This window comes from Mycteria americana, chromosome 28 (assembly GCF_035582795.1).
Source record: "Mycteria americana isolate JAX WOST 10 ecotype Jacksonville Zoo and Gardens chromosome 28, USCA_MyAme_1.0, whole genome shotgun sequence".
Classification (NCBI taxonomy): domain Eukaryota; kingdom Metazoa; phylum Chordata; class Aves; order Ciconiiformes; family Ciconiidae; genus Mycteria; species Mycteria americana.
In genome coordinates, this window is record NC_134392.1 from 440,086 (window position 1) to 467,892 (window position 27,807).

The following is a 27,807-nucleotide window of genomic DNA, read 5'->3' on the forward strand; positions in this document are numbered from 1 at the left end:
GGGGGGGGGATGGGGACGGGGGATCCGGCGGGTCCCTTTATGGTGGCACCGCCGGTTAATGGGTAACCAGGGCCTGGACGCCTGGGTCCACCCACATGGACGCCCCAGATGCCACCCAGATACAAGGGGGGGGGGGAGGGGGGGGGCCCCAGACGCTTGGGTCCACCTGGGTGAGGGTTGGGGAGGGTCTGCCTGGACCCCTGGGTCCACCCATGCCAAGGGAATCTGGGACCCATCGGAGGGGGTCCCAGATCCTTGGGTCCACCTGGGTGGGGGCTGGGAAGCCCGCGTCCACCCACGTAGGGGTGGGGGAGGGCCTGCCCGGACGCCTGGGTCCTTCCTCATTTCGGGGAAGGCGGCTGGCAGGGGGCCACGGGGAGTTGCGACACGCCATGGGGAGAGCGGGGAGGGACGCCGGAGGGGGGGATGCGACGGGAATGGGGCGGACGCCAGGGGACACCCACGACTCTCCTGGGTCATGGGGTGGGGGTGGGCAGGACCCCGGATGCCTGGGTCCCCTCGTGGACCCCCGACACCTAAGTCCCCTCCTGGACCCTTGGTAGGACCAGGACGCCTGGGTCCCTCTGGACGCCTGGGTCCCCTCCTGGACTCGGACACCTGGGTCCCCTCTTGGACCCTTGGTAGGACCCGGACGCCTGGGTCCCTCTTGACACCCAGGTCCACCCTGAAGACTTCGCAGGACCCGGATACCCCCAGGACCAGGGTCCCCTCATGGACCCTTGGTAGGACCCAGATGCCTGGGTCCCCCCCTGAGACCCCCAACAGGTTCCGGATGCCTGGGACCCTCATGGGACCCATCGGGTCACCATGCCCAGACGCCTGGGTCCCTCACGGGACCCTCGGTGTGGGTACAGGTCCCGGACGCCTGGGTCCCCCTATGGGCCCCCCATTTCTCCCCACCACCGCAGGCCGTGACCACAGTGGGGGAGGCCCCCGGGGGCAGCAGCTCCTCCCCAGCTGCAGGCGCCGGGGCGGGAAGGACCCCGGCATCCGGGCACCGCGTCGATGTTCCCATTGGCCCCCGCGGCACCCCGGGGCGCAGGCGCGGCACCGCTGGCTTCCGGCATCCCCGCGAACCCCCAGGCCTGGCTGGGCCCCACCGCCGCTGCTGTCTGCACCAGGTGGTCCCCGAGGCCACCTGAGCTTCCTCAGACGTGGGTGCACCAGGGGGAAGGAGCCCACCGGCACCCGGTCTTCTCCAGGCGTGGCGGCAGCAGTGGGAAGGAGACCGACGCCAGCCGCTTCTCACCGCCGGTGGCTGTGTCGTGGGGCCCCATCGCCACCGGCTCCTCCCCAGACGTGGTGGTTCTTGGGGGGCAAGGACCCCCCCTTGCTGTGGGAGCCTCCCCAGAAGTGGTCGAAGACTCATCTCCATCGGCTCCTCGCCAGAAGTCATCCTACCAGGGCCTCACCTCTGTCGGTTCGTCGCCGGACGTGGTCCCACCAAGGCCTCACCTCTGTCAGAACCTCACCAGAAGTGGTTGCAGTGCAGGACCTCATCTTCTGCTTCTCCTCCCCAGAATCAGTCCCACCAAGACCCATCTCCATCAGCTACTCCTCAGACAACATCCCACCAGGGCCTCATCTCCATCGGCTCTTCCCCAGAAGTGGTTGCACTGCAGTTCCTCATCTTCTGCTGCTCCCCCCAGACGCCGTGCCATCAGGACCCCATCTCCATTGGCTCCTCCCCAGAAGTGGTCCCACCAAGACCCCATCTCCATCAGCTCCTCCCCAGAAGTGGTCCCACCAAGACCGCATCTCCATTGGCTCCTCCCCAGAAGTGGTCCCACCAAGACCCCATCTCCATCGGCTCCTCCCCAGAAGTGGTCCCACCAGGACCCATCTCCATCGGCTCCTCCCCAGAAGTGGTCCCACCAGGACCCATCTCCATCGGCTCCTCCCCAGAAGTGGTCCCACCAGGACCCATCTCCATCGGCTCCTCCCCAGAAGTGGTCCCACCAGGACCCATCTCCATCGGCTCCTCCCCAGAAGTGGTCCCACCAGGACCCATCTCCATCGGCTCCTCCCCAGAAGTGGTCCCACCAGGACCCATCTCCATCGGCTCCTCCCCAGAAGTGGTCCCAACCAGGACCCCATCTCCATCAGCTCCTCCCCAGAAGTGGTTGCACTGCAGGACCTCATCTTCTGTGGCTTCTGCAGGACTTCATCTTCTGTGGCTCCTCCCCAGAAGTGGTCCCACCAGGACCCATCTCCATCGGCTCCTCCCCAGAAGTGGTCCCACCAGGACCCATCTCCATCGGCTCCTCCCCAGAAGTGGTCCCAACCAGGACCCGTCTCCATCGGCTCCTCCCTAGACACCATCCCACCGGGACGCCATCGCTGTTGTCTCCCCCAACATGGAGGCATGGCGGCAGTGCGCCCGCTGGCTGGTGGCGGCACGGGTGCTGCCCGCGGGGCACCGGGCGAGCAGCCCCGAGGGGCAGGTGTGGGACCTGGCGCAGGCGCTGCGGGACGGGGTGCTGCTCTGCCACCTCCTCAACGCCCTCCTGCCCCGCGCCGTGCCCCCCCGCGACATCTGTCCCCGTCCCCAGATGTCACAGGTGCGACCAGGGGCAAATACCCACCGGGGGGGTGGAACTGCCCCAGGGTGGGGTAACTGGGGGGGTAATTGCCCCAGAAAGGGGTACAGGGGTGCTGGTTCCAGCGGGGATGATGGTGACAGTGACAATGACAGGGCTGGTGTGAATGAGGGTGATGGCAATGGGGAGATGGCGATGATGACGGGGACGATGGCGGCGATGGCGACAGCGGGGGTGACGGTGATGGTGGTGCTAACGGGGATGACGATGACAGTGACAACAGGGTTGATGGTGACAATGACGGATGGTGAAAATGGGGATGATGGTGATGGTACCAGTTGATAAAGGTGTTGACAATGGGGATGATGGTGGTGACAGTGACAACGATGGTGGTGACAGTGATGGTGATGACGATGATGTTGGTGATGATGGGGGTGACTATGATGGTGCCAATGGGCGTGATGTTGACGGTGACAGTGACCGTGGGGGGGTGACGATGACCATGACCACAACAATGATGGTGATGATGATGGTACTGGTGCCAGTAGGGACGATAGTAACAGCGACAATGATGGTGTTGGTGACAGTGACAATCATGATGATGGTGATGGTGCCAATGGGGGTGACAGCGACAGTGTTGGTGATGATGATGATGGGGGTGACAGTGCCGATGGCAGTGTTGGTGACAGAGGTGATGGAGGTGCCAGTGTCAATCGTGGTGCCAATGGGGGTGACAGCGACAGTGTTGGTGATGTTGATGATGGAGGTGACAGTGCTGATGACAGTGTTGGTGACAGAGGTGATGGAGGTGCCAGTGTCAATGGTGGTGACAATGGTGGTCACAAATGGGGGAAGATGATGGGGTTGATGGTGCTGATGGGGACGACGGTGGCGGTGACAATGATGGTGGTGGTGACAATGGGGGTGCTGATGGGGGTGATGGTGATGGTGCTGGTGACGGTGACACGGTGCCACCACAGTTCCTGTGCCTGAGAAACATCCGCACCTTCCTGACCGCCTGCGCCGACAAGTTTGGGCTCCCGAAGCACCGGCTCTTTGGTGCCTTCGACCTCTTCGATGTCCAGGACTTCGGCAAGGTGGGACCCAGGCGTCCGGGTTAGACCCGGAGGGACCCAGGCGTCCGGCTCCTGCCCGTCCCCCCGCAATGTCCCCTGTGTGTCCCCAGGTGATTGACACCCTCTCGACGCTCTCCTGGACCCCCATCGCCCAGAGCAAAGGCTTCACGTGAGTGCGGGGGACCCAGGCGTCCGGCCCCCCCCCCCCCCCCCCCCCCCAAGGGACCCAGGCGTCCGGTCCCCGAGGGACCCAGGCGTCCGGGCTGTGTCCCCCCCCCCAGGCCCTTCCCTACTGAGGACTGCGTTGGGGACGATGACATCTACAGTGGCCTCTCTGACCTCATCGAGTGAGTGGGGCAGGTTGGGGGGGTGTTAGGGAGGTACGGGGCGGGGGGGGGGGGTTCCAGGGGGCATTAGGGGGGCACTAGGGGGGTATTGGGGGATATTAGAGGGGTATTAAGGGGCATTAGGGGGGTGTTTAGGGGGGTGTTGGGAAGTACTGGAGGGGGTTAGGGGGTGCTAGGGGGCACTGGGGGGCACTAGGGGAGTATTGGGGGGCACTAGGGGAGTATTGGGGGGTAATGGAGGCATAGGGGGCATTAGGGGGGTATTGGGGGATATTAGGGGGGTATTAAGAGTCCTTAGGGGGGTATTAAGGGGTATTAAGGGGGGTACGCGGGTTATTAGGGGAGACTAAACGAGTTCCGGGGTGCGTAAGGGGTTAATAAGGGGTATCAAGGGGCATTTGGGGGTATCAGAGGGGTACCAGGGGGTAGCGGGGTATTAAGGGGTGGGGTATTAAGGGGTACCAGAGGGTATTGGGGGGCAATAGAGGGGTATCAAGGGGTACTAGGGGGGTAGTGGAGGGGGATTGAGGGTATTTAAGGGGTAGCGGGGGGTATTAGGATATCAGGGGAGTAGCAGGGGGTTTGGGGGCGTATTGGAGGGGTATGGGGGGGCATTGGGAGGTATTAGGGGGTACTAAAGGCATACCAGGGAAATGGGGGGGGTAATTAGAGGAACACCAGGGGGTATTTGGGGGGATCTGGGGGGATTCGGGGTGCAGAGGGGTACCGGGCTGTCCCCACGCAGCGACACGGCGGAGGAGGACGATGACCTCTACGACTGCGTCGAGGCCGAAGGGGACGACGGCGACGAAATCTATGAGGATCTGATGCGGGTGGAGCCCCCCCCGGCTATGGTGGGTCCCCTCCCAGATGCCTGGGTCCCCCCGGGATGTCTGGGTGTCCCCCGTCCCCCCCCCCTGGACACCTGGGTGCCACTGTCTCCGCAGAAGGTGGAGGTGGACCGGAGGCTCTGCTGCATCCAGGAGCTGAGGCAGACGGAGGAGAGGTACACCGAGACCCTCGAGTCCATCTGCCAGGTGGGACGGGGACGTGGGGGGACACTGGGGACACGGGGGACATTGGGGACGTGGGAGAATGTGGGGGACATAGGGGATGGGGGGACATGGGGGACATTGGGGAAATAAGGGGACATTGGGGACATTGGGGAAATAAGGGGACATTGGGGACAGGGGGGACATGGGGGACATAGGGGATGGGGGGACATGGGGGACATTGGGGAAATAAGGGGACATTGGGGACAGGGGGGACATGGGGGACACAGGGGATGGGGGGACATGGGGGACATTGGGGAAATAAGGGGACATTGGGGACAGGGGGACATGGGGGACATTGGGGACAGGGGGGACATTGGGGAAATAAGGGGGCATTGGGGACAGGGGGGACATGGGGGACACAGGGGATGGGGGGAAATGGGGGACATTGGGGAAATAAGGGGGCATTGGGGACAGGGGGGACATGGGGGACATTGGGGACATTGGGGACAGGGGGGACATGGGGGACACAGGGGATGGGGGGACATGGGGGACATTGGGGAAATAAGGGGACATGGAGGATATGGAGACATGGGGGACACTGGGGACATGGGGGGACATGGGGGAATACGGGCACAAGGGGGACATGGGGGACATTGGGGACATGGGGGACACTGGGGACATGGTGGGGCATGGAGGAATATGGGGGATGTGGGGGGACATGGGGGACATTGGGGCAATAAGGGGACATTGGGGACAGGGGAGAATATGGGGGACATAGGGGATGGGGGGACATGGGGGACATTGGGGCAATAAGGGGACATTGGGGACACAGGGGATGGGGGGACATGGGGGACATTGGGGAAATAAGGGGACATTGGGGACATTGGGGACAGGGGGGACATGGGGGACATGGGGGACATGGGGGACATGGGGGACATGGGGACAAGGGGACAAGGGGACAAGGGAGATGTGGGGGGCTTGGGGCCACTGGGGGCCACGTGGGACAGGGCTGGAGATGGCGCTGAAGGGGACGGGGACACAGGGACAGGGACACGGGGCACTGGGACAGGTTCCCCCAGTGTCCTCAGTGCCCCTTCCCAGTGCTCCCAGTAACCCCAGTACCCACAGCACTTCCTGCGGCCGCTGCGGCACTTCCTGCAGCCCCAAGACCTCGAGAGCATCTTCATCAACATCGAGGTGACCCCAGTAACCCCCAGTGCTCCCAGTAACCCCTGCCACTGCTCCCAGTAATGCCCAGTAACCCATCCCACTCCTCCCAGTCACCCTCCAGGGCTCCCAGTGCTCCCAATAACCCCTCCCAGTACTCCCAGTACTCCTAGGAACCCCTCCCATTGCTCCCAGAAATGCCCAGTAACCCCTCCCACTTCTCCCAGTCACCCTCCCAGTGCTCCCAGTAACCCCCCAGTACTCCCAGTACTCCCAGTAACCCCTCCCATTGCTCCCAGAAATGCCCAGTAACCCCTCCCACTGCTCCCAGTAATGCCCAGTAACCCATCCCACTCCTCCCAGTCACCCTCCAGGGCTCCCAGTGCTCCCAATAACCCCTCCCAGTACTCCCAGTACTCCTAGGAACCCCTCCCATTGCTCCCAGAAATGCCCAGTAACCCCTCCCACTCCTCCCAGTCGCCCTCCCAGTGCTCCCAGTAACCCCCCAGTACTCCCAGTACTCCCAGTAACCCCTCCCGTTGCTCCCAGAAATGCCCAGTAACCCCTCCCACTGCTCCCAGAAATGCCCAGTAACCCATCCCACTCCTCCCAGTCACCCTCCAGGGCTCCCAGTGCTCCCAATAACCCCTCCCAGTACTCCCAGTACTCCTAGGAACGCCTCCCGTTGCTCCCAGAAATGCCCAGTAACCCCTCCCACTGCTCCCAGTCGCCCTCCCAGTGCCCCCAGTAACCCCCCAGTACTCCCAGTGCTCCCAGTAACCCTTCCCGTTGCTCCCAGAAATGCCCAGTAACCCCTGCCACTGCTCCCAGTAATGCCCAGTAACCCATCCCACTCCTCCCAGTCACCCTCCAGGGCTCCCAGTGCTCCCAATAACCCCTCCCAGTACTCCCAGTACTCCTAGGAACCCCTCCCATTGCTCCCAGAAATGCCCAGTAACCCATCCCACTCCTCCCAGTCACCCTCCCAGTGCTCCCAGTAACCTCCCAGTACTCCCAGTACTCCCAGTAACCCCTCCCGTTGTTCCCAGAAATGCCCAGTAACCCCTGCCACTGCTCCCAGTAATGCCCAGTAACCCATCCCACTCCTCCCAGTCACCCTCCAGGGCTCCCAGTGCTCCCAATAACCCCTCCCAGTACTCCCAGTACTCCTAGGAACCCCTCCCATTGCTCCCAGAAATGCCCAGTAACCCCTCCCACTCCTCCCAGTCGCCCTCCCAGTGCTCCCAGTAACCCCCCAGTACTCCCAGGAACCCCTCCCATTGCTCCCAGAAATGCCCAGTAACCCCTCCCACTCCTCCCAGTCGCCCTCCCAGTGCCCCCAGTAACCCCCCAGTACTCCCAGTGCTCCCAGTAACCCTTCCCGTTGCTCCCAGAAATGCCCAGTAACCCCTCCCACTGCTCCCAGTAATGCCCAGTAACCCATCCCACTCCTCCCAGTCACCCTCCAGGGCTCCCAGTGCTCCCAATAACCCCTCCCAGTACTCCCAGTACTCCTAGGAACCCCTCCCATTGCTCCCAGAAATGCCCAGTAACCCATCCCACTTCTCCCAGTCGCCCTCCCAGTGCTCCCAGTAACCCCCCAGTACTCCCAGTACTCCCAGTAACCCCTCCCATTGCTCCCAGAAATGCCCAGTAACCCCTCCCACTGCTCCCAGTAATGCCCAGTAACCCATCCCACTCCTCCCAGTCACCCTCCAGGGCTCCCAGTGCTCCCAATAACCCCTCCCAGTACTCCCAGTACTCCTAGGAACCCCTCCCATTGCTCCCAGAAATGCCCAGTAACCCCTCCCACTGCTCCCAGTCGCCCTCCCAGTGCTCCCAGTAACCCCCCAGTACTCCCAGTACTCCCAGTAACCCCTCCCATTGCTCCCAGAAATGCCCAGTAACCCCTCCCACTGCTCCCAGTAATGCCCAGTAACCCATCCCACTCCTCCCAGTCACCCTCCAGGGCTCCCAGTGCTCCCAATAACCCCTCCCAGTACTCCCAGTACTCCTAGGAACCCCTCCCATTGCTCCCAGAAATGCCCAGTAACCCCTCCCACTGCTCCCAGTCGCCCTCCCAGTAACCCCCCAGTACTCCCAGTACTCCCAGTAACCCCTCCCGTTGCTCCCAGAAATGCCCAGTAACCCCTCCCACTCCTCCCAGTAATGCCCAGTAACCCATCCCACTGCTCCCAGTCACCCTCCAGGGCTCCCAGTGCTCCCAATAACCCCTCCCAGTACTCCTAGGAACCCCTCCCATTGCTCCCAGAAATGCCCAGTAACCCCTCCCACTCCTCCCAGTCACCCTCCCAGTGCTCCCAGTAACCCCCCAGTACTCCCAGTACTCCTAGGAACCCCTCCCGTTGCTCCCAGAAATGCCCAGTAACCCCTCCCACTCCTCCCAGTCGCCCTCCCAGTGCTCCCAGTAACCTCCCAGTACTCCCAGTACTCCTAGGAACCCCTCCCACTGCTCCCAGAAATGCCCAGTAACCCCTCCCATTCCTCCCAGTCGCCCTCCCAGTGCTCCCAGTAACCCCCCAGTACTCCCACTACTCCCAGTAACCCCTCCCATTGCTCTCAGAAATGCCCAGTAACCCCTCCCATTCCTCCCAGTCACTCTCCCAGTGCTCCCAGTAACCTCCCAGTACTCCCAGTACTCCTAGGAACCCCTCCCACTGCCCTCAGAAATGCCCAGTAACCCCTCCCATTCCTCCCAGTCACCCTCCCAGTGCTCCCAGTAACCTCCCAGTACTCCCAGTAACCCCTCCCATTGCTCCCATAAATACCCAGTAACCCCTCCCATTCCTCCCAGTCACCCTTCCAGTGCTCCCAGGAACCCCCCAGTACTCCCAGTACTCCCAGTAACCCCTCCCATTGCTCTCAGAAATGCCCAGTAACCCCTCCCATTCCTCCCAGTCACCCTTCCAGTGCTCCCAGGAACCCCCCAGTACTCCCACTACTCCCAGTAACCCCTCCCATTGCTCTCAGAAATGCCCAGTAACCCCTCCCATTCCTCCCAGTCACTCTCCCAGTGCTCCCAGTAACCCCCCAGTACTCCCAGTAACCCCTCCCGTTGCTCCCAGAAATGCCTGGTAACCCCTCCCATTCCTCCCAGTTGCCTCCCAGTGCTCCCAGTAACCCCCCAGTACTCCCACTACTCCCAGTAACCCCTCCCACTGCTCCCAGAAATGCCCAGTAACCCCTCCCATTCCTCCCAGTCACCCTCCCAGTGCTCCCAGTAACCTCCCAGTACTCCCAGTACTCCCAGTAACCCCTCCCACTGCTCCCAGAAATGCCCAGTAACCCCTCCCACTCCTCCCAGTCGCCCTCCCAGTGCTCCCAGTAACCCCCCAGTACTCCCAGTACTCCCAGTAACCGCTGCCATTGCTCCCAGAAATGCCCAGTAACCCCTCCCATTGCTCCCAGTCACCCTCCCAGTGCTCCCAGTAACCCCCCAGTACTCCCAGTACTCCCAGTAACCCCTCCCATTGCTCTCAGAAATGCCCAGTAACCCCTCCCATTCCTCCCAGTCACCCTCCCAGTGCTCCCAGTAACCCCCCAGTACTCCCAGTAACCCCTCCCGTTGCTCCCAGAAATGCCTGGTAACCCCTCCCATTCCTCCCAGTTGCCTCCCAGTGCTCCCAGTAACCCCCCAGTACTCCCACTACTCCCAGTAACCCCTCCCGTTGCTCCCAGAAATGCCCAGTAACCCCTCCCACTGTTCCCAGTCGCCCTCCCAGTGCTCCCAGTACTCCTAGGAACCCCTCCCACTGCTCCCAGAAATGCCCAGTAACCCCTCCCATTCCTCCCAGTCACCCTCCCAGTGCTCCCAGTAGCCCTCCCAGTGCTCCCAGTAACCCCCCAGTACTCCCAGTACTCCTAGTAACCCCTCCCACTGCTCCCAGAAATGCCCAGTAATGTCCCAGTCCTCCCAGTTACCGCTCCCACTGCTCCCAGTAGCCCCCAGTAACCACAGTAGAGGGTGCTGGGAGGGTCCGTGGGTTTGGGGGAGGGTCCTGGAGGGGGGGTCCCCCTCTTTCGGTGACTGACCCCCCCCCTCGCCCCACAGGAGCTGCTGCAGCTGCACCGGCTCTTCCTGGGGGAGCTGCGGGGGGCACTGGGAGGGTCCGGGGGGAGCCGGGGGCTGCCCCCCCTCTTCCTCGCCTACAAGGAGAGGTGAGGGGCGCTGGGGGGTCCTGGGGGCAATGGGGGGCCTGGGGGAGGCCTGGGGGGCAGTGGGGGTCCTCAGAGGGTTCTGGGGTACAATGGGGGTCCTGGAGGGGTCCTGGGGGGCAGTGGGGGTCCTCAGAGGGTCCTGAGGGGCAGTGGGGGTCCTGGAGTGGTCCTGGGGGGCATTGGGGGTCCTGGGAGGGCCCTGGGGGGGCAATGGGGGTCCTGGGGGGCACTGGGGGTCCTGAGAGGGTCCTGGGGGGCATTGGGGGTCCTGGGAGGGTCCTGGGGTACAATGGGGGTCCTGGGAGGGTCCTGGAGGGCATTGGGGCTCCTGGAGGGGTCCTGGGGGGCATTGGGGGTCCTGGAGCGGTCCTGGGGGGCACTGGGGGTCCTGGGAGGGTCCTGGGGGGCATTGGGGGTCCTGGAGGGGTCCTGGGGGGTATTTGGGGTCCTGGGAGGGTCCTGGGGGGGCAATGGGGGTCCCTGGGGGGCATTGGGGGTCCTGGGAGGTTCCTGGGGGGCAATGGGGGACCTGGAGGGGTCCTGGGGGGCATTGGGGGTCCTGGGAGGGCCCTGGGGGGCAATGGGGGTCCTGGGGTACAATGGGGGTCCTGGGAGTGCCCTGGGGGGCAATGGGGGTCCTGGGGGGCATTGGGGGTCCTGAGAGGGTCCTGGGGGGCAGTGGGGGTCCTGGGGGCATTGGGGGTCCTGGGAGGGTCCTGGGGGGCAATGGGGGACCTGGAGGGGTCCTGGGGGGTATTGGGGGTCCTGGAGTGGTCCTGGGGGGCAATAGGGGTCCTGGAGGGGTCCTGGGGGGCAGTGGGGGTCCTGGGAGGGCCCTGGGGGGCATTGGGGGTCCTGGAGGGGTCCTGGGGGGTATTGGGGGTCCTGGGAGGGTCCTGGGGGGCAATGGGGGACCTGGGGTACAATGGGGGTCCTGAGAGGGTCCTGGGGGGCATTGGGGGTCCTGGGAGGGTCCTGGGGGGCAATGGGGGTCCTGGGAGTGCCCTGGGGGCAATGGGGGTCCTGGGGGGCATTGGGGGTCCTGGGAGGGTCCTGGGGGGCAATGGGGGTCCTCTGAGGGTCCTGGGGTACAATGGGGGTCCTGGAGGGGTCCTGGGGGGCATTGGGGGTCCTGGGAGGGTCCTGGGGGGGCAGTGGGGTCCTGGGGTACAATGGGGGTCCTGAGAGGGTCCTGGGGGGCATTGGGGGTCCTGGAGTGGTTCTGGTGGGGCAATGGGGGTCCTGGGAGGGCCCTGAGGGGCAATGGGGGACCTGGGGGGCATTGGGGGTCCTGGGAGGGTCCTGGGGGGCAATGGGGGTCCTCTGAGGGTCCTGGGGTACAATGGGGGTCCTGGAGGGGTCCTGGGGGGCATTGGGGGTCCTGGGAGGGTCCTGGGGGGGCAGTGGGGTCCTGGGGTACAATGGGGGTCCTGAGAGGGTCCTGGGGGGCATTGGGGGTCCTGGAGTGGTTCTGGTGGGGCAATGGGGGTCCTGGGAGGGCCCTGAGGGGCAATGGGGGACCTGGGGGGCCCTGGGGGTCCTGGAGGGGTCCTGGGGGGGACAATGGGTGTGTGGGGGGGGGAGGCCCATTTTCGGGTCCCTTTGGGGGCCAATTTTGGATCCGTTTTTGGCCCATTTTAGGGTTTATTTGGGGGCCGATTTCCGGTCTGATTTTGGGTCCCGTTCTGCCCGGGTTTGGGCTAAGGGCAGGTCCATTTTGGGGGGGCAATCCCGTCCATTGCAGGGCCAATTTCAGGTCCATTTTGGGGTGAAATCTGTTGATTTCAGGGCTGATTTCGGATCCGTTGCGGGTCCCTTCTGTCCGTTTCGGGTCTGATAGCAGCTCTCCGATCACGTCCATTTTGCATCCAACTTCAGGACCATTTTTGGGGCCAATTCTGCCTATTTTGGGGTCCAATTTCAGGTTCATGGCGGGTCCGTCCTGGGTCTGATTCCGGGTCTGGTGTCGGCTCTGATTTTGGCTCAGTTTGGGGTAGATTCCGTCCATGTTTTGGGGAGGGGGGGGTTCAGGTGGATTTTGGGGTGGTTTCCATCCCTACAGGTTCCTCCTCTACGGCCGCTACTGCAGCCAGGTGGAAGCGGCTGCCCGGCGCCTCGACCAGCTCGCGACCAACACCGACCTCCGCATGAAGCTGCAGGTGGGCTCGGATGCCTGGGACCTTCTCCAACCCCCCCTTGACCCTCCCTGAACCCCCCAAAGCCCCCCAAAACCCTACCCACAACCTCTCCATGAAGCTGCAGGTGGGCTCGGATGCCTGGGACCTTCTCCAACCCCCCCTTGACTCCCCCTGAACCCCCCAAACCCCACCAAAACCCCCCAAAACCCCACCAACAACCTCTCCATGAAGCTGCAGGTGGGCTCGGATGCCTGGGACCTTCTCCAACCCCCCCTTGACCCCCCCTACACCCCCTGATCCCCCCCAGCCCCCCCAAAACCCCACCCACAACCTCTCCATGAAGCTGCAGGTGGGCTCGGATGCCTGGGACCTTCTCCAACCCCCCCTTGACTCCCCCTGAAACCCCCAAAACCCCACCCACAACCTCTCCATGAAGCTGCAGGTGGGCTCAGATGCCTGGGACCTTCTCCAACCCCCCTTGACCCCCCTGAACCCCCTGATCCCCCCAAAACCCCACCCACAACCTCTCCATGAAGCTGCAGGTGGGCTCAGATGCCTGGGACCTTCTCCAACCCCCCCTGAACCCCCTGAACCCCCCAAACCCCTCCAAAACCCTACCCACAACCTCTCTATGAAGCTGCAGGTGGGCTCAGATGCCTGGGACCTTCTCCAACCCCCCCTTGACCCCCCCTGAACCGCCTGATCCCCCCAAACCCCCCCCAAACCACCCCCCACAACCTCTCCATGAAGCTGCAGGTGGGCTCGGATGCCTGGAACCTTCTCCAACCCCCCCTTGACCCCCCTGAACCCCCCTGAACCCCCCAAAACCCCACCCACAACCTCTCCATGAAGCTGCAGGTGGGCTCAGATGCCTGGGTCCTTCTCCAACCCCCCCTGAACCCCCTGATCCCCCCCAAACCGCCCCAAACCCCCACCCACAACCTCTCCATGAAGCTGCAGGTGGGCTCGGATGCCTGGGACCTTCTCCAACCCCCCTTGACTCCCCCTGAACCCCCCAAACCTCCCCAAAACCCCACCCACAACCTCTCCATGAAGCTGCAGGTGGGCTCAGATGCCTGGGTCCCCTCCATAGGGTCCCCTGACACCCCCCGGGACCCCTGGGACCCCCCTTGTCCCCCTGGAACCCCACTGGTCCCCCTGGGACCCTCCCATCCACCCCGGGACCCCCTCCCCCCCCATGTCCCCCCATGACCCCTCTGATTCCCCCAGTCCCCCTGTGACCCCCATGTCCCCCAGACGCTCCCAATCCCCATGACCCCCCATGACCCCAATGACCCCCCCTGACCCTCATGACCCCGTGTGAACCCCCCATGACCCCTGTGACCCCCATAACCTCCTGTGACCCCCAGGAGTGTTCCCAACGAGCCAACAACGGGCGCTTCTCCCTGAGGGACCTCCTGATGGTGCCAATGCAGCGGGTGCTCAAGTACCACCTCTTGCTCCAGGTCTGCTCACCGGGGACACGCCTGGGCCCCTCAGGGGACATCTGGGTCCCTCAGGGGACATCTAGGTCCCCTAAGGCACGCCTGGGTCCCTTGGGGAGGGAGGGGGATGTCTGGGTCCCCTGGGGCACGCCTGGGTCCCTTGGGGAGGTGGGAGAATGTCTAAGTCCCCTGGGACGTGCCTGGGTCCCTCGGGGGACATCTGGGTCCCCTGGGGCACGCCTGGGTCCCTTGGGGAGGGAGGGGGATGTCTGGGTCCCCTGGGACACACCTGGGTCCCTCAAGGGACATCTGGGTCCCCTGGGGTGTGCCTGGGTCCCTCAGGGGACATCTGGGTCCCTCAGGGGACATCTGGGTGGTCCCTCAGGGGACATCTAGGTCCCCAGGGGCATGCCTGGGTCCCTCAAGGGACATCTAGGTCCCCTGGGGTGTGCCTGGGTCCCTCAGGGGACATCTGGGTCCCCTGGGACACACCTGGGTCCCTCAGGGGACATCTGGGTGGTCCCGCAGGGGACATCTAGGTCCCCTGGGGCATGCTTGGGTCCCTCAAGGGACATCTAGGTCCCCTGGGGTGTGCCTGGGTCCCTCAGGGGACATCTGGGTCCCTCAGGGGACATCTAGGTCCCCTGGGACACACCTGGGTCCCTCAGGGGACATCTGGGTCCCCCAGGGGACATCTGGGTGGTCCCGCAGGGGACATCTAGGTCCCCTGGGGCATGCCTGGGTCCCTCAGGGGATATCTGGGTCCCTCAGGGGACATCTAGGTCCCCTGGGACACACCTGGGTCCCTCAAGGGACATCTAGGTCCCCTGGGGCACGCCTGGGTCCCTAAGGGGACATCTAGGTCCCCTGGGGTGTGCCTGGGTCCCTTGGGGGATATCTGGGTCCCACAGGGGACATCTAGGTCCCCTGGGACACACCTGGGTCCCTCAAGGGACATCTAGGTCCCCTGGGGCACGCCTGGGTCCCTAAGGGGACATCTAGGTCCCCTGGGGTGTGCCTGGGTCCCTTGGGGGATATCTGGGTCCCACAGGGGACATCTAGGTCCCCTGGGACACACCTGGGTCCCTCAAGGGACATCTAGGTCCCCTGGGGCACGCCTGGGTCCCTAAGGGGACATCTAGGTCCCCTGGGGTGTGCCTGGGTCCCTCAGGGGACATCTGGGTGGTCCCGCAGGGGACATCTAGGTCCCCTGGGGCATGCTTGGGTCCCTCAAGGGACATCTAGGTCCCCTGGGGCACGCCTGGGTCCCTCAAGGGACATCTAGGTCCCCTGGGGTGTGCCTGGGTCCCTCAGGGGACATCTGGGTCCCTCAGGGGACATCTAGGTCCCCTGGGACACACCTGGGTCCCTCAGGGGACATCTGGGTGGTCCCGCAGGGGACATCTAGGTCCCCTGGGGCATGCCTGGGTCCCTCAGGGGACATCTGGGTCCCTCAGGGGACATCTAGGTCCCCTGGGACACACCTGGGTCCCTCAAGGGACATTTAGGTCCCCTGGGGTGTGCCTGGGTCCCTTGGGGGCCCCAGACACCCGGGTCCTTGCCGGGGGGGGGGACACCAGCCTCACCCTCTGACCCCTGGCCCCCAGGAGCTGGTGAAGCTGACCCCGGAGCCAGCCGAGAGGGAGAGGCTGCGGGTGGCCCTGGATGCCATGAGGGTGGGTCCTGGGGGGCCCCGGAGGGGTTGGAGGGGCCTGGGGGACCTGGGGAGGATCCAGGGGGTCTTGGAGTGGCCGGGGTGGGGAAGCTGGGGATGTTTGGAGGGGTCCTGGGGGGTCTTGGGGGGGTTCTGGAGGGTCTTGAGGGGATTCTGGAGGTCTTGAGGGGTTTTGGGGAGGGGTCCTGGGAGTCTTAGAGGGGTCCTGGGAGGTCTTGGGGTGGTCCTGAGGGGGTCGTGGCATGCTTGGAAGGGTCCTGAGGGGTCTTGGGGAGATCCTGGGGGGACTTGGGGGGGTCCTGAGGAGGTTCTGGGGCTCTTGGAGTGGTCCTGAGGGGTCTTGGGGGGATCCTGGGGGGACTTGGGGGGGTCCTGAGGAGGTCCTGGGGCTCTTGGAAGGGTCTTGGGGGGTCTGAGGGGGTTCTGGGCGGTCTTAGGGGGTCCTGAGGGGTCCTGGGGGGTTTTGGAGGGGTCTGGGGGGGGTCTTGGGTGGGATCCTGGGGGTCTGGGGTGGTCCTGAGGGGGTCCTGGGGGTCTTGAAGGGGTCCTGGCAAGATCCTGGGTGGTCTTGGAGGGTTCTGAGGGGCTCCTGGGGGTCTTGGAGGGATGCTGGGGGGTTTGGGGGGTCCTGAAGGGTCTTGGGGGGTCCTGAGGGGTCTTGGGGGGTCCTGAGGGGCTCCTCTTGGGTTCTGGGGGGGTCCTGGGAGGGTCTTGGCATATCCTGGGAGGTCTGGGGGTGCTGGGGGAAATGTGGGTGCTCTAGGGGGGGATTTGGGGGTTCCTGAGGGGGTCTTTGGGGTCGGGGAGGTCTTTGAGGCTCAAGGGAGGCTAGAGGGTATTGGGGGGGTCCCCAGGGGTATCTGGGGGTTTGGGGGTGCTTGACTGGTGCCCCCCCCCAGGACCTGGCACAGTGCGTGAATGAAGTCAAACGGGACAACGAGACCCTGAAGCAGCTCACGAGCGTCCAGCTCTGCCTCCACAACATGGTGGGGACTCCCCCACCCCCCCCCCAACCCTCCCCTGGGACACCCCAACCACCCTGTGGCACCCCCAAACTGTCCCAGCTCCCCCTGCACCCCCAGACCCTCCCTAATCCTCCTGAGTGTCCAGCTCTGCCTCCACAACACGGTGGGGATCCCCCCCAGCCCCCCAAAACCCCTCCAACATCCCTGGGACCCCCCCCCAAGTCCCCCATATCCCCATGTCCCCCAAGTCCCCCCCTATCCCTGTGTCCCCCCATGTGTCCTCTGTGTCCCCCACATCCCTGCTGATGTCCGGCACAGTCGCAGTCCCTGGCGCAGTTCGGACGCCCCAAAATCGACGGGGAGCTGAAGGTCTCCAGCACCGAGAGGCGCTCCAAGGTGGACAGGTGGGACAGGGCGAGGGGCACTATGGGGACACCATGGGGACACCATGGGGACACCCATGGGGACATGGGAACACCACAAGAACCTGGGGACACCCATGGGAATGCTCCAGGGACACCCGCGGGGACATGGGAACAGCACAAGAACCTGGGGACACCCATGGGGACATGGGGACATCACAAGGACACCATGGGGACACCATGGGGAGACCCATGGAGACATGGGAACACCACAGGAACATCATGAGAACATCACGTGGACATGAGGAAAACAGAAGGATGTGGGGACAACCTTGGGGACATGGAGACACCACAGGGACACCATGGGGACATGGGAAAACAGGGACCCCCATTGGGACACCCACAGGGACATAAGGGTGGGAACGCAGGGATACCCTGGGGACACCCTTGTCACAGAGCAGGGGACAGAGCAAGGGCCACTCCAGGGCAGTGGTGGGGACAGCCCAAGGCGCAGGGTGGCCTTGGGAACACAGTGCCAGCCCCACCCCTGTCCCCAGGTACGGCTTCCTCCTGGACAAGGCCCTGATCATCTGCAAGCGCCGTGGGGACTCCTACGAGGCCAAAGACGTTGTGGACCTGCAGAGCCACCAACTGCGGGATGGTGGCCTCGGCCCCCGTGATGGCAAGAAGGTAACCTGGGACCCAGCTGTCTGGTTCCCAATGAACCCAGGTGTCCAGGTCCCTGGTGGTCCCAAGCATCCAGGTCTGGTGGGCCCAAGTGTCCAGGTTGTTGGTGGACCTATTGAAGCCTGGTGGACCCACATGTCTGGTTCCTAGTGGCCCCAGGTGTCCTCTTCCCAATGAACCCAGGTGTCCAGGTCCCTGGTGGTCCCAAGCATCCAGGTCTGGTGGGCCCAAGTGTCCAGGTTGTTGGTGGACCTATTGAAGCCTGGTGGACCCACATGTCTGGTTCCTAGTGGCCCCAGGTGTCCTCTTCCCAATGAACTCAGGTGTCCAGGCCCCAATGAACCCAGGCGTCCACGTCTGGTGGACCCCAGCATCCTGGTCCTTGGTGGACACAAGTGTCCAGGTCTGGTGGACCCAAGCATCCAGGTCCTTGGTGGACCCAAGAGTCCAGGTCTGGTGGACCCAAGCATCCAGGTCCTTGGTGGACCCAAGAGTCCAGCTCTGGTGGACCCAGGCATCCAGGTCCCTGGTGGACACAAGTGTCCAGTTGTGGTGGACCCCAGCATCCAGGTCCTTGGTGTACCCAAGAGTCCAGCTCTGGTGGACCCAAGCATCCAGGTCCTTGGTGGACCCAAGAGTCCAGCTCTGGTGGACCCAGGCATCCAGGTCCCTGGTGGACACAAGTGTCCAGTTGTGGTGGACCCCAGCATCCAGGTCCTTGGTGTACCCAAGAGTCCAGCTCTGGTGGACCCAAGCATCCAGGTCCTTGGTGGACCCAAGAGTCCAGCTCTGGTGGACCCAGGCATCCAGGTCCCTGGTGGACACAAGTGTCCAGTTGTGGTGGACCCCAGCATCCAGGTCCTTGGTGTACCCAAGTGTCCAGGTCCTTAGTGGACACACTGAAGCCTGGTGGTCCCAGGAATGTGGTCCCCAGTGGCCCCAGGCATCCGGGTGGCAGTGAACCTGGTGTCAGGGCACCGCTGAGCCCCACCCATGCCCACAGTGGACCCACACCTTCCTGCTCATCGACACGGCTGGGCTGCAGGGCTACGAGCTCTTCTTCAAGACCCGTGAGCTGAAGAAGAAGTGGTTGGAGCAGTTCGAGATGGCCCTGTAGGTGCCCCTCCATCCAGGGGCGGGGGGACCTGCCCCACTGGGGGTTGGGTGGCCCCAGGGGGGCCAATTTTCCCCCACCAGACCCAAGTCCCCCCATCTCTTGCCAGCTCCAACATCTTCCCTGAGCACGCCCTGGCTGACGGGCATGACTTCCAGATGTTCTCCTTTGAGGACACCACGTCCTGCAGGGCCTGCCAGATGTTGCTGAGGTAGGACCCCAAAATTATGTCCCCCACTCTCCTGGGGATACAATGGGGGACAGGGTGACATGGGAGATGGGGCTGGGGGGCTCTGGGAGAAGGGGAGGCCCCAGGTAGGTGATTGGAGGTGGGATGAGGTCTTGATGGGTCAGGCCCTTTGGTGAGTTGAGGCCAAGGTGGGTCAAGCCTTGGGTGGGTCAAGGTCTGAGTTGGTAAAGGACTGGGTAGGTTCAGTCCTGGGTAAGCCAAGGCCAACGTGGGTCAAGTCTTGGGTGGGTTGAGGCCTGGGTGGGTCAAGGAGCTGATGGGTCAAGCCCCAAGGCCAAGGTGGGTCAACTGTTGGGTGGAGGACAAGGTGGGTCAAGGGTTGGGTGGAGGACAACAAGGTGGGTCAAGACCAGGGTAGGTCAAGGCCTGGGTGTTGAGTCCTGGGTGGGCCAAGGCCAATGTGGGTCAATCCCTGGGTGGGTTAAAACCAAGGTGGGTTGATCCTGGTGGGGCCAAGGCCAACACGGGTCAAGAACCTGGTGAATCAAGAACTGGGTTGGCCCAAAGCCCAGGTGGGTCTAGGATTGGGTCAGTCCTGGGTGGGCTGCGGTGGGTGGGTGCAGGTGGGCTGACGGGTGTCCCCTCGTGCTGACTGTGACCCTGCATCTCCCCGTGTCCTGGTGTCCCCCCAGGGGCACGTTCTACCAGGGGTACCGCTGCAGCCGATGCCGGGCCCCCGCGCACAAGGAGTGTCTGGGGCGGCTGGGGACCTGCGGCAGGGGCGGCACTGGTGAGAGGCATCATGGGATAGTGGGGGAGTGGAGCATCATGGGATGGTGGGGCAGTGGACCATCATGGCATTGGGGAGCGGACCATCATGGCACTGGGGAGCGGACCATCATGGCACTGGGGAGTGGACCATCATGGCACCGGGGAGCGGGGCACTGTGGGATGGGGAATGGGGCATTGTGGGATACAACATGGCTGACACAGAGCAGGGCATGGTGGGATACAAGATGGCCAACGTGGGGCAGGGCATTGTAGGATGGGGTGGCCCAGGTGGAGCAAGGTGTAAAGGTCTAGCCCAGGCCCAGGTGGAGCTGGGCATTATGGGATACCCTAACGAGGGCCACCCACCCCCAGAGGAGCCTAATTAGCACCAGAGCCCCTAATTAGCAAGTGTTAATCAGGGCAAGGGGTTAAATACCCCCAACTAACGAGCATTTCCTCTTCCACCCCACAGATTCAGGCTCTGGCACGAGGAAGGTAAGAGCAGAACGAGTCAAAATGGGCCAAAATGCCCTGAATTTGGGAGTGGGGAGGCCCTGGGGGGGTTCATGTCCCTCCCCACCCCCCTGGGACTAATTGGGGTCTCGTCGCTCCCCAGAACAAGTCGCAGCGGCCGGGCCCTGAGAAGAAGCGGGGAGACCTGGGTGAGGACAACGTGGAGGGCTTGGACGTCTGGGTCCGCATGTTTGGGGGGGGCAGAGGGGGTGTCCATGCCCCCGATGCCTGGGGTCATCCCCCCACCCCCCATCGTGTGTCCTCCTTCCAGGGTTGCCCAAGATGGAGGCGAGCCAGCCCTACAGCGGCGTCCCACCGCCGCCGGGAGCCCTGGGTCCTGCCCTACGCCTTAGCCCCGGTGATGTCGTGGAGGTCACCGTGGCCGAGGCTGAGCAGCTCTGGTGGCAGGTGGGGACGGGACCCTTGTGGTCTTGCTGGGATGGACCTCCGCTGTAGGGCCAGACCACCATGGCCATGCTGGGAAGGACCTCTACTATGGAGGCAAACCACTATGGCCATACTGGGAAGGACCTCCACTATGGGGGCAGACCACCATGGCCATGCTGGGAAGGACCTCTACTATGGAGGCAAACCACTATGGCCATACTGGGAAGGACCTCCACTATGGGGGCAGACCACTATGGTCATGCTGGGATGGACCTCCACTATGGGGGCAGACCACCATGGCCATGCTGGGAAGGACCTCTGTTATGGGGCCAGACCACCATGGCAATGCTGGGATGGACCTCCACTATAGGGCCAGACTACCATGGCCGTGCTGGGAAGGACCTCTACTATGGAGGCAAACCACTATGGCCATACTGGGAAGGACCTCTGCTATGGGGGCAGACCACCATGGCCATACTGGGAAGGACCTCTACTATGGAGGCAAACCACTATGGCCATACTGGGAAGGACCTCTGCTATGGGGGCAGACCACCATGGCCATACTGGGAAGGACCTCTACTATGGAGGCAAACCACTATGGCCATACTGGGAAGGACCTCTGCTATGGGGGCAGACCACCATGGCCATGCTGGGATGGACCTCTACTATGGAGGTAAACCACTATGGCCATACTGGGAAGGACCTCTGCTATGGAGGCAGACCACCATGGCCATACTGGGAAGGACCTCTACTATGGAGGCAAACCACTATGGCCATACTGGGAGGGACCTCCACTATGGGGGCAGACCACTATGGTCATGCTGGGATGGACCTCCACTATGGGGGCAGACCACCATGGCCATGCTGGGAAGGACCTCTGCTATGGGGCCAGACCACCATGGCAATGCTGGGATGGACCTCCACTATAGGGCCAGACTACCATGGCCGTGCTGGGAAGGACCTCTACTATGGAGGCAAACCACTATGGCCATACTGGGAAGGACCTCTGCTATGGGGGCAGACCACCATGGCCATACTGGGAAGGACCTCTACTATGGAGGCAAACCACTATGGCCATACTGGGAAGGACCTCTGCTATGGGGGCAGACCACCATGGCCATGCTGGGATGGACCTCTACTATGGAGGTAAACCACTATGGCCATACTGGGAAGGACCTCTGCTATGGGGGCAGACCACCATGGCCATGCTGGGAAGGACCTCTACTATGGAGGCAAACCACTATGGCCATACTGGGAAGGACCTCTGCTATGGGGGCAGACCACCATGGCCATGCTGGGATGGACCTCTACTATGGAGGTAAACCACTATGGCCATACTGGGAAGGACCTCTGCTATGGGGGCAGACCACCATGGCCATGCTGGGATGGACCTCTACTATGGAGGTAAACCACTATGGCCATACTGGGAAGGACCTCTGCTATGGGGGCAGACCACCATGGCCATGCTGGGAAGGACCTCTACTATGGAGGCAAACCACTATGGCCATACTGGGAGGGACCTCCACTATGGGGGCAGACCACTATGGTCATGCTGGGATGGACCTCCACTATGGGGGCAGACCACCATGGCCATGCTGGGAAGGACCTCTGCTATGGGGCCAGACCACCATGGCAATGCTGGGATGGACCTCCACTATAGGGCCAGACTACCATGGCCGTGCTGGGAAGGACCTCTACTATGGAGGCAAACCACTATGGCCATACTGGGAAGGACCTCTGCTATGGGGGCAGACCACCATGGCCATACTGGGAAGGACCTCTACTATGGAGGCAAACCACTATGGCCATACTGGGAAGGACCTCTGCTATGGGGGCAGACCACCATGGCCATGCTGGGATGGACCTCTACTATGGAGGTAAACCACTATGGCCATACTGGGAAGGACCTCTGCTATGGGGGCAGACCACCATGGCCATACTGGGAAGGACCTCTGCTATGGGGGCAGACCACCATGGCCATACTGGGAAGGACCTCTACTATGGAGGCAAACCACTATGGCCATACTGGGAAGGACCTCTGCTATGGGGGCAGACCACCATGGCCATACTGGGAAGGACCTCTGCTATGGGGGCAGACCACCATGGCCATACTGGGAAGGACCTCTGCTATGGGGGCAGACCACCATGGCCATACTGGGAAGGACCTCTACTATGGAGGCAAACCACTATGGCCATACTGGGAAGGACCTCTGCTATGGGAGCAGACCACCATGGCCATACTGGGAAGGACCTCTACTATGGAGGCAAACCACTATGGCCATACTGGGAAGGACCTCTGCTATGGGGGCAGACCACCATGGCCATACTGGGAAGGACCTCTACTATGGAGGCAAACCACTATGGCCATACTGGGAAGGACCTCCGCTATGGGGACAGACCACCATGGCCATACTGGGAAGGACCTCTACTATGGAGGCAAACCACTATGGCCATACTGGGAAGGACCTCCGCTATGGGGGCAGACCACTATGGTCATGCTGGGATGGACCTCCACTATGGGGGCAGACCACCATGGCCATGCTGGGAAGGACCTCTGCTATGGGGCCAGACCACCATGGCAATGCTGGGATGGACCTCCACTATAGGGCCAGACTACCATGGCCGTGCTGGGAAGGACCTCTACTATGGAGGCAAACCACTATGGCCATACTGGGAAGGACCTCTGCTATGGGGGCAGACCACCATGGCCATACTGGGAAGGACCTCTACAATGGAGGCAAACCACTATGGCCATACTGGGAAGGACCTCTGCTATGGGGGCAGACCACCATGGCCGTACTGGGAAGGACCTCTACAATGGAGGCAAACCACTATGGCCATACTGGGAAGGACCTCTGCTATGGGGGCAGACCACCATGGCCATACTGGGAAGGACCTCTACTATGGAGGCAAACCACTATGGCCATACTGGGAAGGACCTCTACTATGGCGGCACACCACTATGGTCATGCTGGGATGGACCTCCACTATGGGGGCAGACCACTGTGGTCATGCTGGAATAGATCCTCATGATGGGCTGTGACAGACCCCCAAGCCCATGCTGGACCCCCATGGTGAGCTCAGCCCACAACGGCCGTGATGGGCTAGACCACGATGAGTTGGGGAGCCATGGTTGGGTTGGACCCCCATGATGGGGCTGGGCCAGATCCTCACAGCCAGGTTGGACCCCCACCATGGGGCTGGACCCCTGTGGCCATGCTGAACTCCCACAATGGGGACAGACTCCCACCATGGAGATGGACCTCCATGGCCATGCTGAACCCCCACAATGGAGATGGGCCAGACCCCCGTGATGGGGCTGGACCCCCATGGCCAGGCTGGACCCCTGTGGTCCTTCCAGCCTCCTGGGGAGCAGGGGGACCTCCATGGCTCCCCTGACCCCATGGTCCTTCACCCTCAGGGCAGGAACGTGGCCAACGGTGACCTGGGCTGGTTCCCTTGCGCCGCCGTGAGACCCTTCATCTGCGTGAGTACGGGGACCCCAGAACGTCCCCAGGAGCCCCTGCACCCACCCTGATGTCCCCAAGATGTTTGGGGTGTCTGTGGGATAGAGGGGGGGCTCTCAGAGGAGTCACCTTCTGTCCCCCCTTGATCCCCAACTCTACTTCTCTCCCCCAGGTGCCACTGCCGGATCTCTCCGTCTACCCCTGGTCGGTGTTTGGGCCCCCCATAGCCCCTGGGGCACCCCAAATCCTCCTCTGGGCTCCCATAGCCCCTGGGGACCTCCCCAATCCTCCCCCAGGGTCACCCTGTAGCCCCCAGGACCTCAGGAATCATCCCCATGAGGCCCCTATCCTTCCTGGGGTCACCCCAAATCTCCCCCCCCCATGGTCACCCCATCCTTTCTGGGGTCACCCTATATCCTCCAGGAGCTCCCAGATCCCTTCCTGGGGTCCTTCATCCTTCCTGCAGTCACCTCTTAGCTCCCAGGGCCCTCAAATCCCTCCTGTGATCCCCCATCCCTCCTGGTTCACCCCAAATCCTCCTCCAGAGTCACCCCATAGCCTCCATGCCCCCCCCCCCCCCAAATCCTCCCCAAGCCCTTCATCCTTCTTGGGGCTCCTCAAGTCCTTTTCCAGGGCTCCTTTCTCAGGGTTCCCCATCCCTCCTGGGATCACCCCAAATCCTCCCCTGAGCTCTCCATCCTTTCTGCCCCCCCCAAATCCTTCCTCAGGGTCACCCCCTTGGCATCAGGGCCCCCAAAATCTTCTTCTGAACCCCTCATCCTTCCTGTGATCACCCCATAGCTCCCAGGGCCCCCCAAAATCCTTCCCCAGGAGCCTCCTCGTGTCCCTCCCCAAATCCTTCATCCAGGTTGCCCCATAGCCCCCAGCTCCCCCTCCCTCCCCAAATCCCCCCGAATTTCCCCCGGGAGGGGATGCCAGTCTGGGGGCTCAGGACCCCCATCCCATAATCCCCAGGTACGCTGGTCCCATGGAGCGGGGGGAAGCCGAGCAGCTCCTGATGCCCCGCTCCGACGGCGCCTTCCTGGTGCGACAGCGGGTGAAGGACGCCGGCGAATTCGCTATCAGCATCAAGTAGGGACAGGAACACCTTCAGGGTGGTGGGGGCAAGGTGGGGGGGGCCACGGGTCCTTGACTCAGCCCACCACGTCCCCCTGCCCAGGTACCGCGGGGAGGTGAAGCACATCAAGGTGATGACGGCGGACGGGCTCTACCGTGTCACCGAGAAGAAGGTGTTCAAGGGGCTGGTGGTGAGCATTGGAGCCCCCTTCTCTGCTCCCCCCAACCCGGATCTCTGGGTCCCCCCCACGTTGGGGTTGAGGGCTGGTGGTCATCTCGGGGCTTGACCACGTCATCCACAGGAGCTGGTGGAGTTCTACCAGCACAGCTCGCTCAAGGATTGCTTCAAAGCCCTCGACACAGCACTCGTGGTGCCCTTCAAGGAGCCTGAGAGCCGGGCTAGTCCCCGGCCACCAGGTAGGACCTGGGGGATGGAGGATGGTGGGACGGAGGGACAGATGCACGGAGGATGGTGGGACGGAGGGACAGATGGATGGAGGATGGTGGGCTGGAGGGACAGATGGATGGAGGATGGTGGGACGGAGGGACAGATGGATGGAGGATGGTGGGATGGAAGGACAGATGGATGGAGGATGGTGGGACGGAGGGACAGATGGATGGAGGATGGTGGGATGGAAGGACAGATGGATGGAGGATGGTGGGCTGGAGGGACAGATGCACGGAGGATGGTGGGACGGAGGGACAGATGGATGGAGGATGGTGGGACGGAGGGACAGATGGATGGAGGATGGTGGGATGGAAGGACAGATGGGTGGAGGATGGTGGGACGGAGGGACAGATGGATGGAGGATGGTGGGACGGAGGGACAGATGGATGGAGGATGGTGGGACGGAGGGACAGATGGATGGAGGATGGTGGGACGGAGGGACAGATGGATGGATGGTGGTGGTGGTGGCTGTGGGATGGAGGTGGTGGGGTCCCTCATTGTGGGTGAGGGTGGAATGGAGGTGGTGGGGTGGCAGTGGTGGGATGGAGGTGGTGAGGTCCCCCATCAGGGTGGTGGCGGTAGGGTGGATGCAGTGGTGGTGGGATGGACATGGTGGGGTCCTCCTGCTTCGGTCAAGGTCAAGAAGACAGGCTGAGGGGGACAGCTGAGTCACAGGGATGGGACAAGGGCAGTGGCCAAGGGATGAGTTAAGGGAATGGTTGAGGGCAAGGGAGGAGAGCAGCCACGGGACGGGTCGAGGGGGACAAATGGCCGAGGGGGACAGGGACGAGGGGGGCCGCCGAGTCATGGGGTCAAGTCATTGGTGATGGCCAAGAGATGGGTTGAGGGATCAGCGATGGGATGAGTCAAGGAGGGACAAATGGCCAAGAGGGACAAGTTGGGCCTGGGCCAAGGGGGACGGCCGGGCTCTGGGGACGCGTCAATGGAGATGGCCAAGGGATGGGTTGAGGGAAGGACCATGGGACAGTCAAGGGGGCACAAACGGCCACAAGGACCAGACGGAGAGGACTTGGACAGCCATGGGGGATGACCTGGGGGACTTGTCTGTGTCCATGTCCCCCCCACCTCCCCAGGAGCCGTGCGCAGCTTTGGTTCAGCCAAAGCCCGCTATGACTTCTGCGCCCGGGACCGGACGGAGCTGACGCTGCGGGAGGGCGACATCATCCGTGTCCTCAGCAAGAAGGGCCACACAGGCTGGTGGAAAGGAGAGATCTACGGGCGGGTATGGCCCCTTCCCCACCCCAGGGTGTCCCCCCCCCCCACCAAGCTCCTCACACCTTCTCCCAACGTGTCCTTCTTCTCCCAGGTTGGATGGTTCCCCGCAAACTACGTGGAGGAAGATTACTCGGAGTATTGCTGACCACGGACCCCCACCCCATCCCATCCACCACGTTGTGTCCCATGACCCGTGTCCCCCCGCAGAGGCCACCACCCTTCCCCCCTCCCCCCCCGCGCCCCTCCCCCATTAATTTATGCCTCTTCCTGCCCAGGAGGGACAATAAATGAGGATGAGGACGAGCTGCAGGGTCGGGTTCTGCGGGAAGGGACCCAGGCATCCGGGTGGGGGACGAGGTCACGGGGTTGTTTTTTCTGGGAAGGGACCCAGATGTCCGGGCGGGCAATGAGGTCAAGGTTGTGCAATCGGTTTCTCTGGGAACGGACCCAGGTGTCTGGGCAGGGGTGAGACCACGGGGTTGATGTCTCTGGGAAGGGACCCAAGTGTCCAGGCAGGGATGAGACCAGGGGTTGATGTCTCCAGGAAGGGACCCAGGTGTCCAGGAAGGGACCCAGATATCTGGGCAGGGTTGGAACCTTGGGGCTGATGTCTCCAGGAAGGGACCCAGACGTCTGGGCAGGGCTCAGACCACAGGGCTGATGTCTCCAGCAAGGGACCCAAGTGTCCAGGGAGCAATGAGACCAGGGGTTGATGTCTCCAGGGAGGGACCCAGATGTCCAGTCACGGATGAGACCACGGGGTTGATGTCTCTGGGAAGGGACCTAAGTGTCCAGGCAGGGATGAGACCAGGGGTTGATGTCTCCAGGAAGGGACCCTGGTGTCCAGGAAGGGACCCAGATATCTGGGCAGGGCTGAAACCACGGGGTTGGTGTCTCCAGGAAGGGACCCAGACGTCTGGGCAGGGCTCAGACCACAGGGTTGATGTCTCCAGCAAGGGACCCAGGTGTCTGGGCAGGGATGAGACCAGGGGTTGATGTCTCCAGGA

At 62.9% G+C, this 27,807-nt stretch overlaps 1 protein-coding gene across 2 annotated transcripts; it reads left to right on the top strand.

Annotated features, from left to right (window-relative positions):
• Positions 1-2,261: 2,261 nt before the first annotated feature.
• On the top strand, positions 2,262-27,041 carry VAV1 (vav guanine nucleotide exchange factor 1). 2 transcript variants are annotated; one of them, XM_075525852.1, is made up of 27 exons: positions 2,262-2,582; positions 3,542-3,658; positions 3,748-3,806; positions 3,919-3,984; positions 4,730-4,838; positions 4,935-5,021; positions 6,108-6,176; positions 10,219-10,325; positions 12,388-12,484; positions 13,834-13,929; positions 15,516-15,584; positions 16,483-16,569; positions 16,867-16,952; positions 17,468-17,600; positions 18,601-18,710; positions 18,821-18,922; positions 19,594-19,691; positions 20,145-20,167; positions 20,289-20,334; positions 20,457-20,593; positions 23,994-24,059; positions 24,212-24,243; positions 25,015-25,131; positions 25,220-25,307; positions 25,419-25,533; positions 26,659-26,807; positions 26,892-27,041. In XM_075525852.1, the coding sequence occupies exons 1-27, from the start codon at positions 2,379-2,381 to the stop codon at positions 26,943-26,945; spliced, it is 2,523 nt and encodes an 840-aa protein (XP_075381967.1). In that variant the 5' UTR covers positions 2,262-2,378; the 3' UTR covers positions 26,946-27,041. The 2 variants fall into 2 exon arrangements, with proteins under 2 accessions (XP_075381967.1, XP_075381968.1); XM_075525853.1 differs by having other exon boundaries at positions 19,594-19,682.
• Positions 27,042-27,807: the final 766 nt, after the last annotated feature.

Bases quoted from the DNA above. Each gene is read 5' to 3' on its own strand.
- VAV1 (XM_075525852.1), top strand. From the start codon at position 2,379: ATGGAGGCATGGCGGCAGTGCGCCCGCTGGCTGGTGGCGGCACGGGTG. The intron at 20,335-20,456 runs GTGAGGACAACG...TCCTCCTTCCAG, and splicing joins GAAGAAGCGGGGAGACCTGG to GGTTGCCCAAGATGGAGGCG. The intron at 20,594-23,993 runs GTGGGGACGGGA...CTTCACCCTCAG, and splicing joins CTGAGCAGCTCTGGTGGCAG to GGCAGGAACGTGGCCAACGG.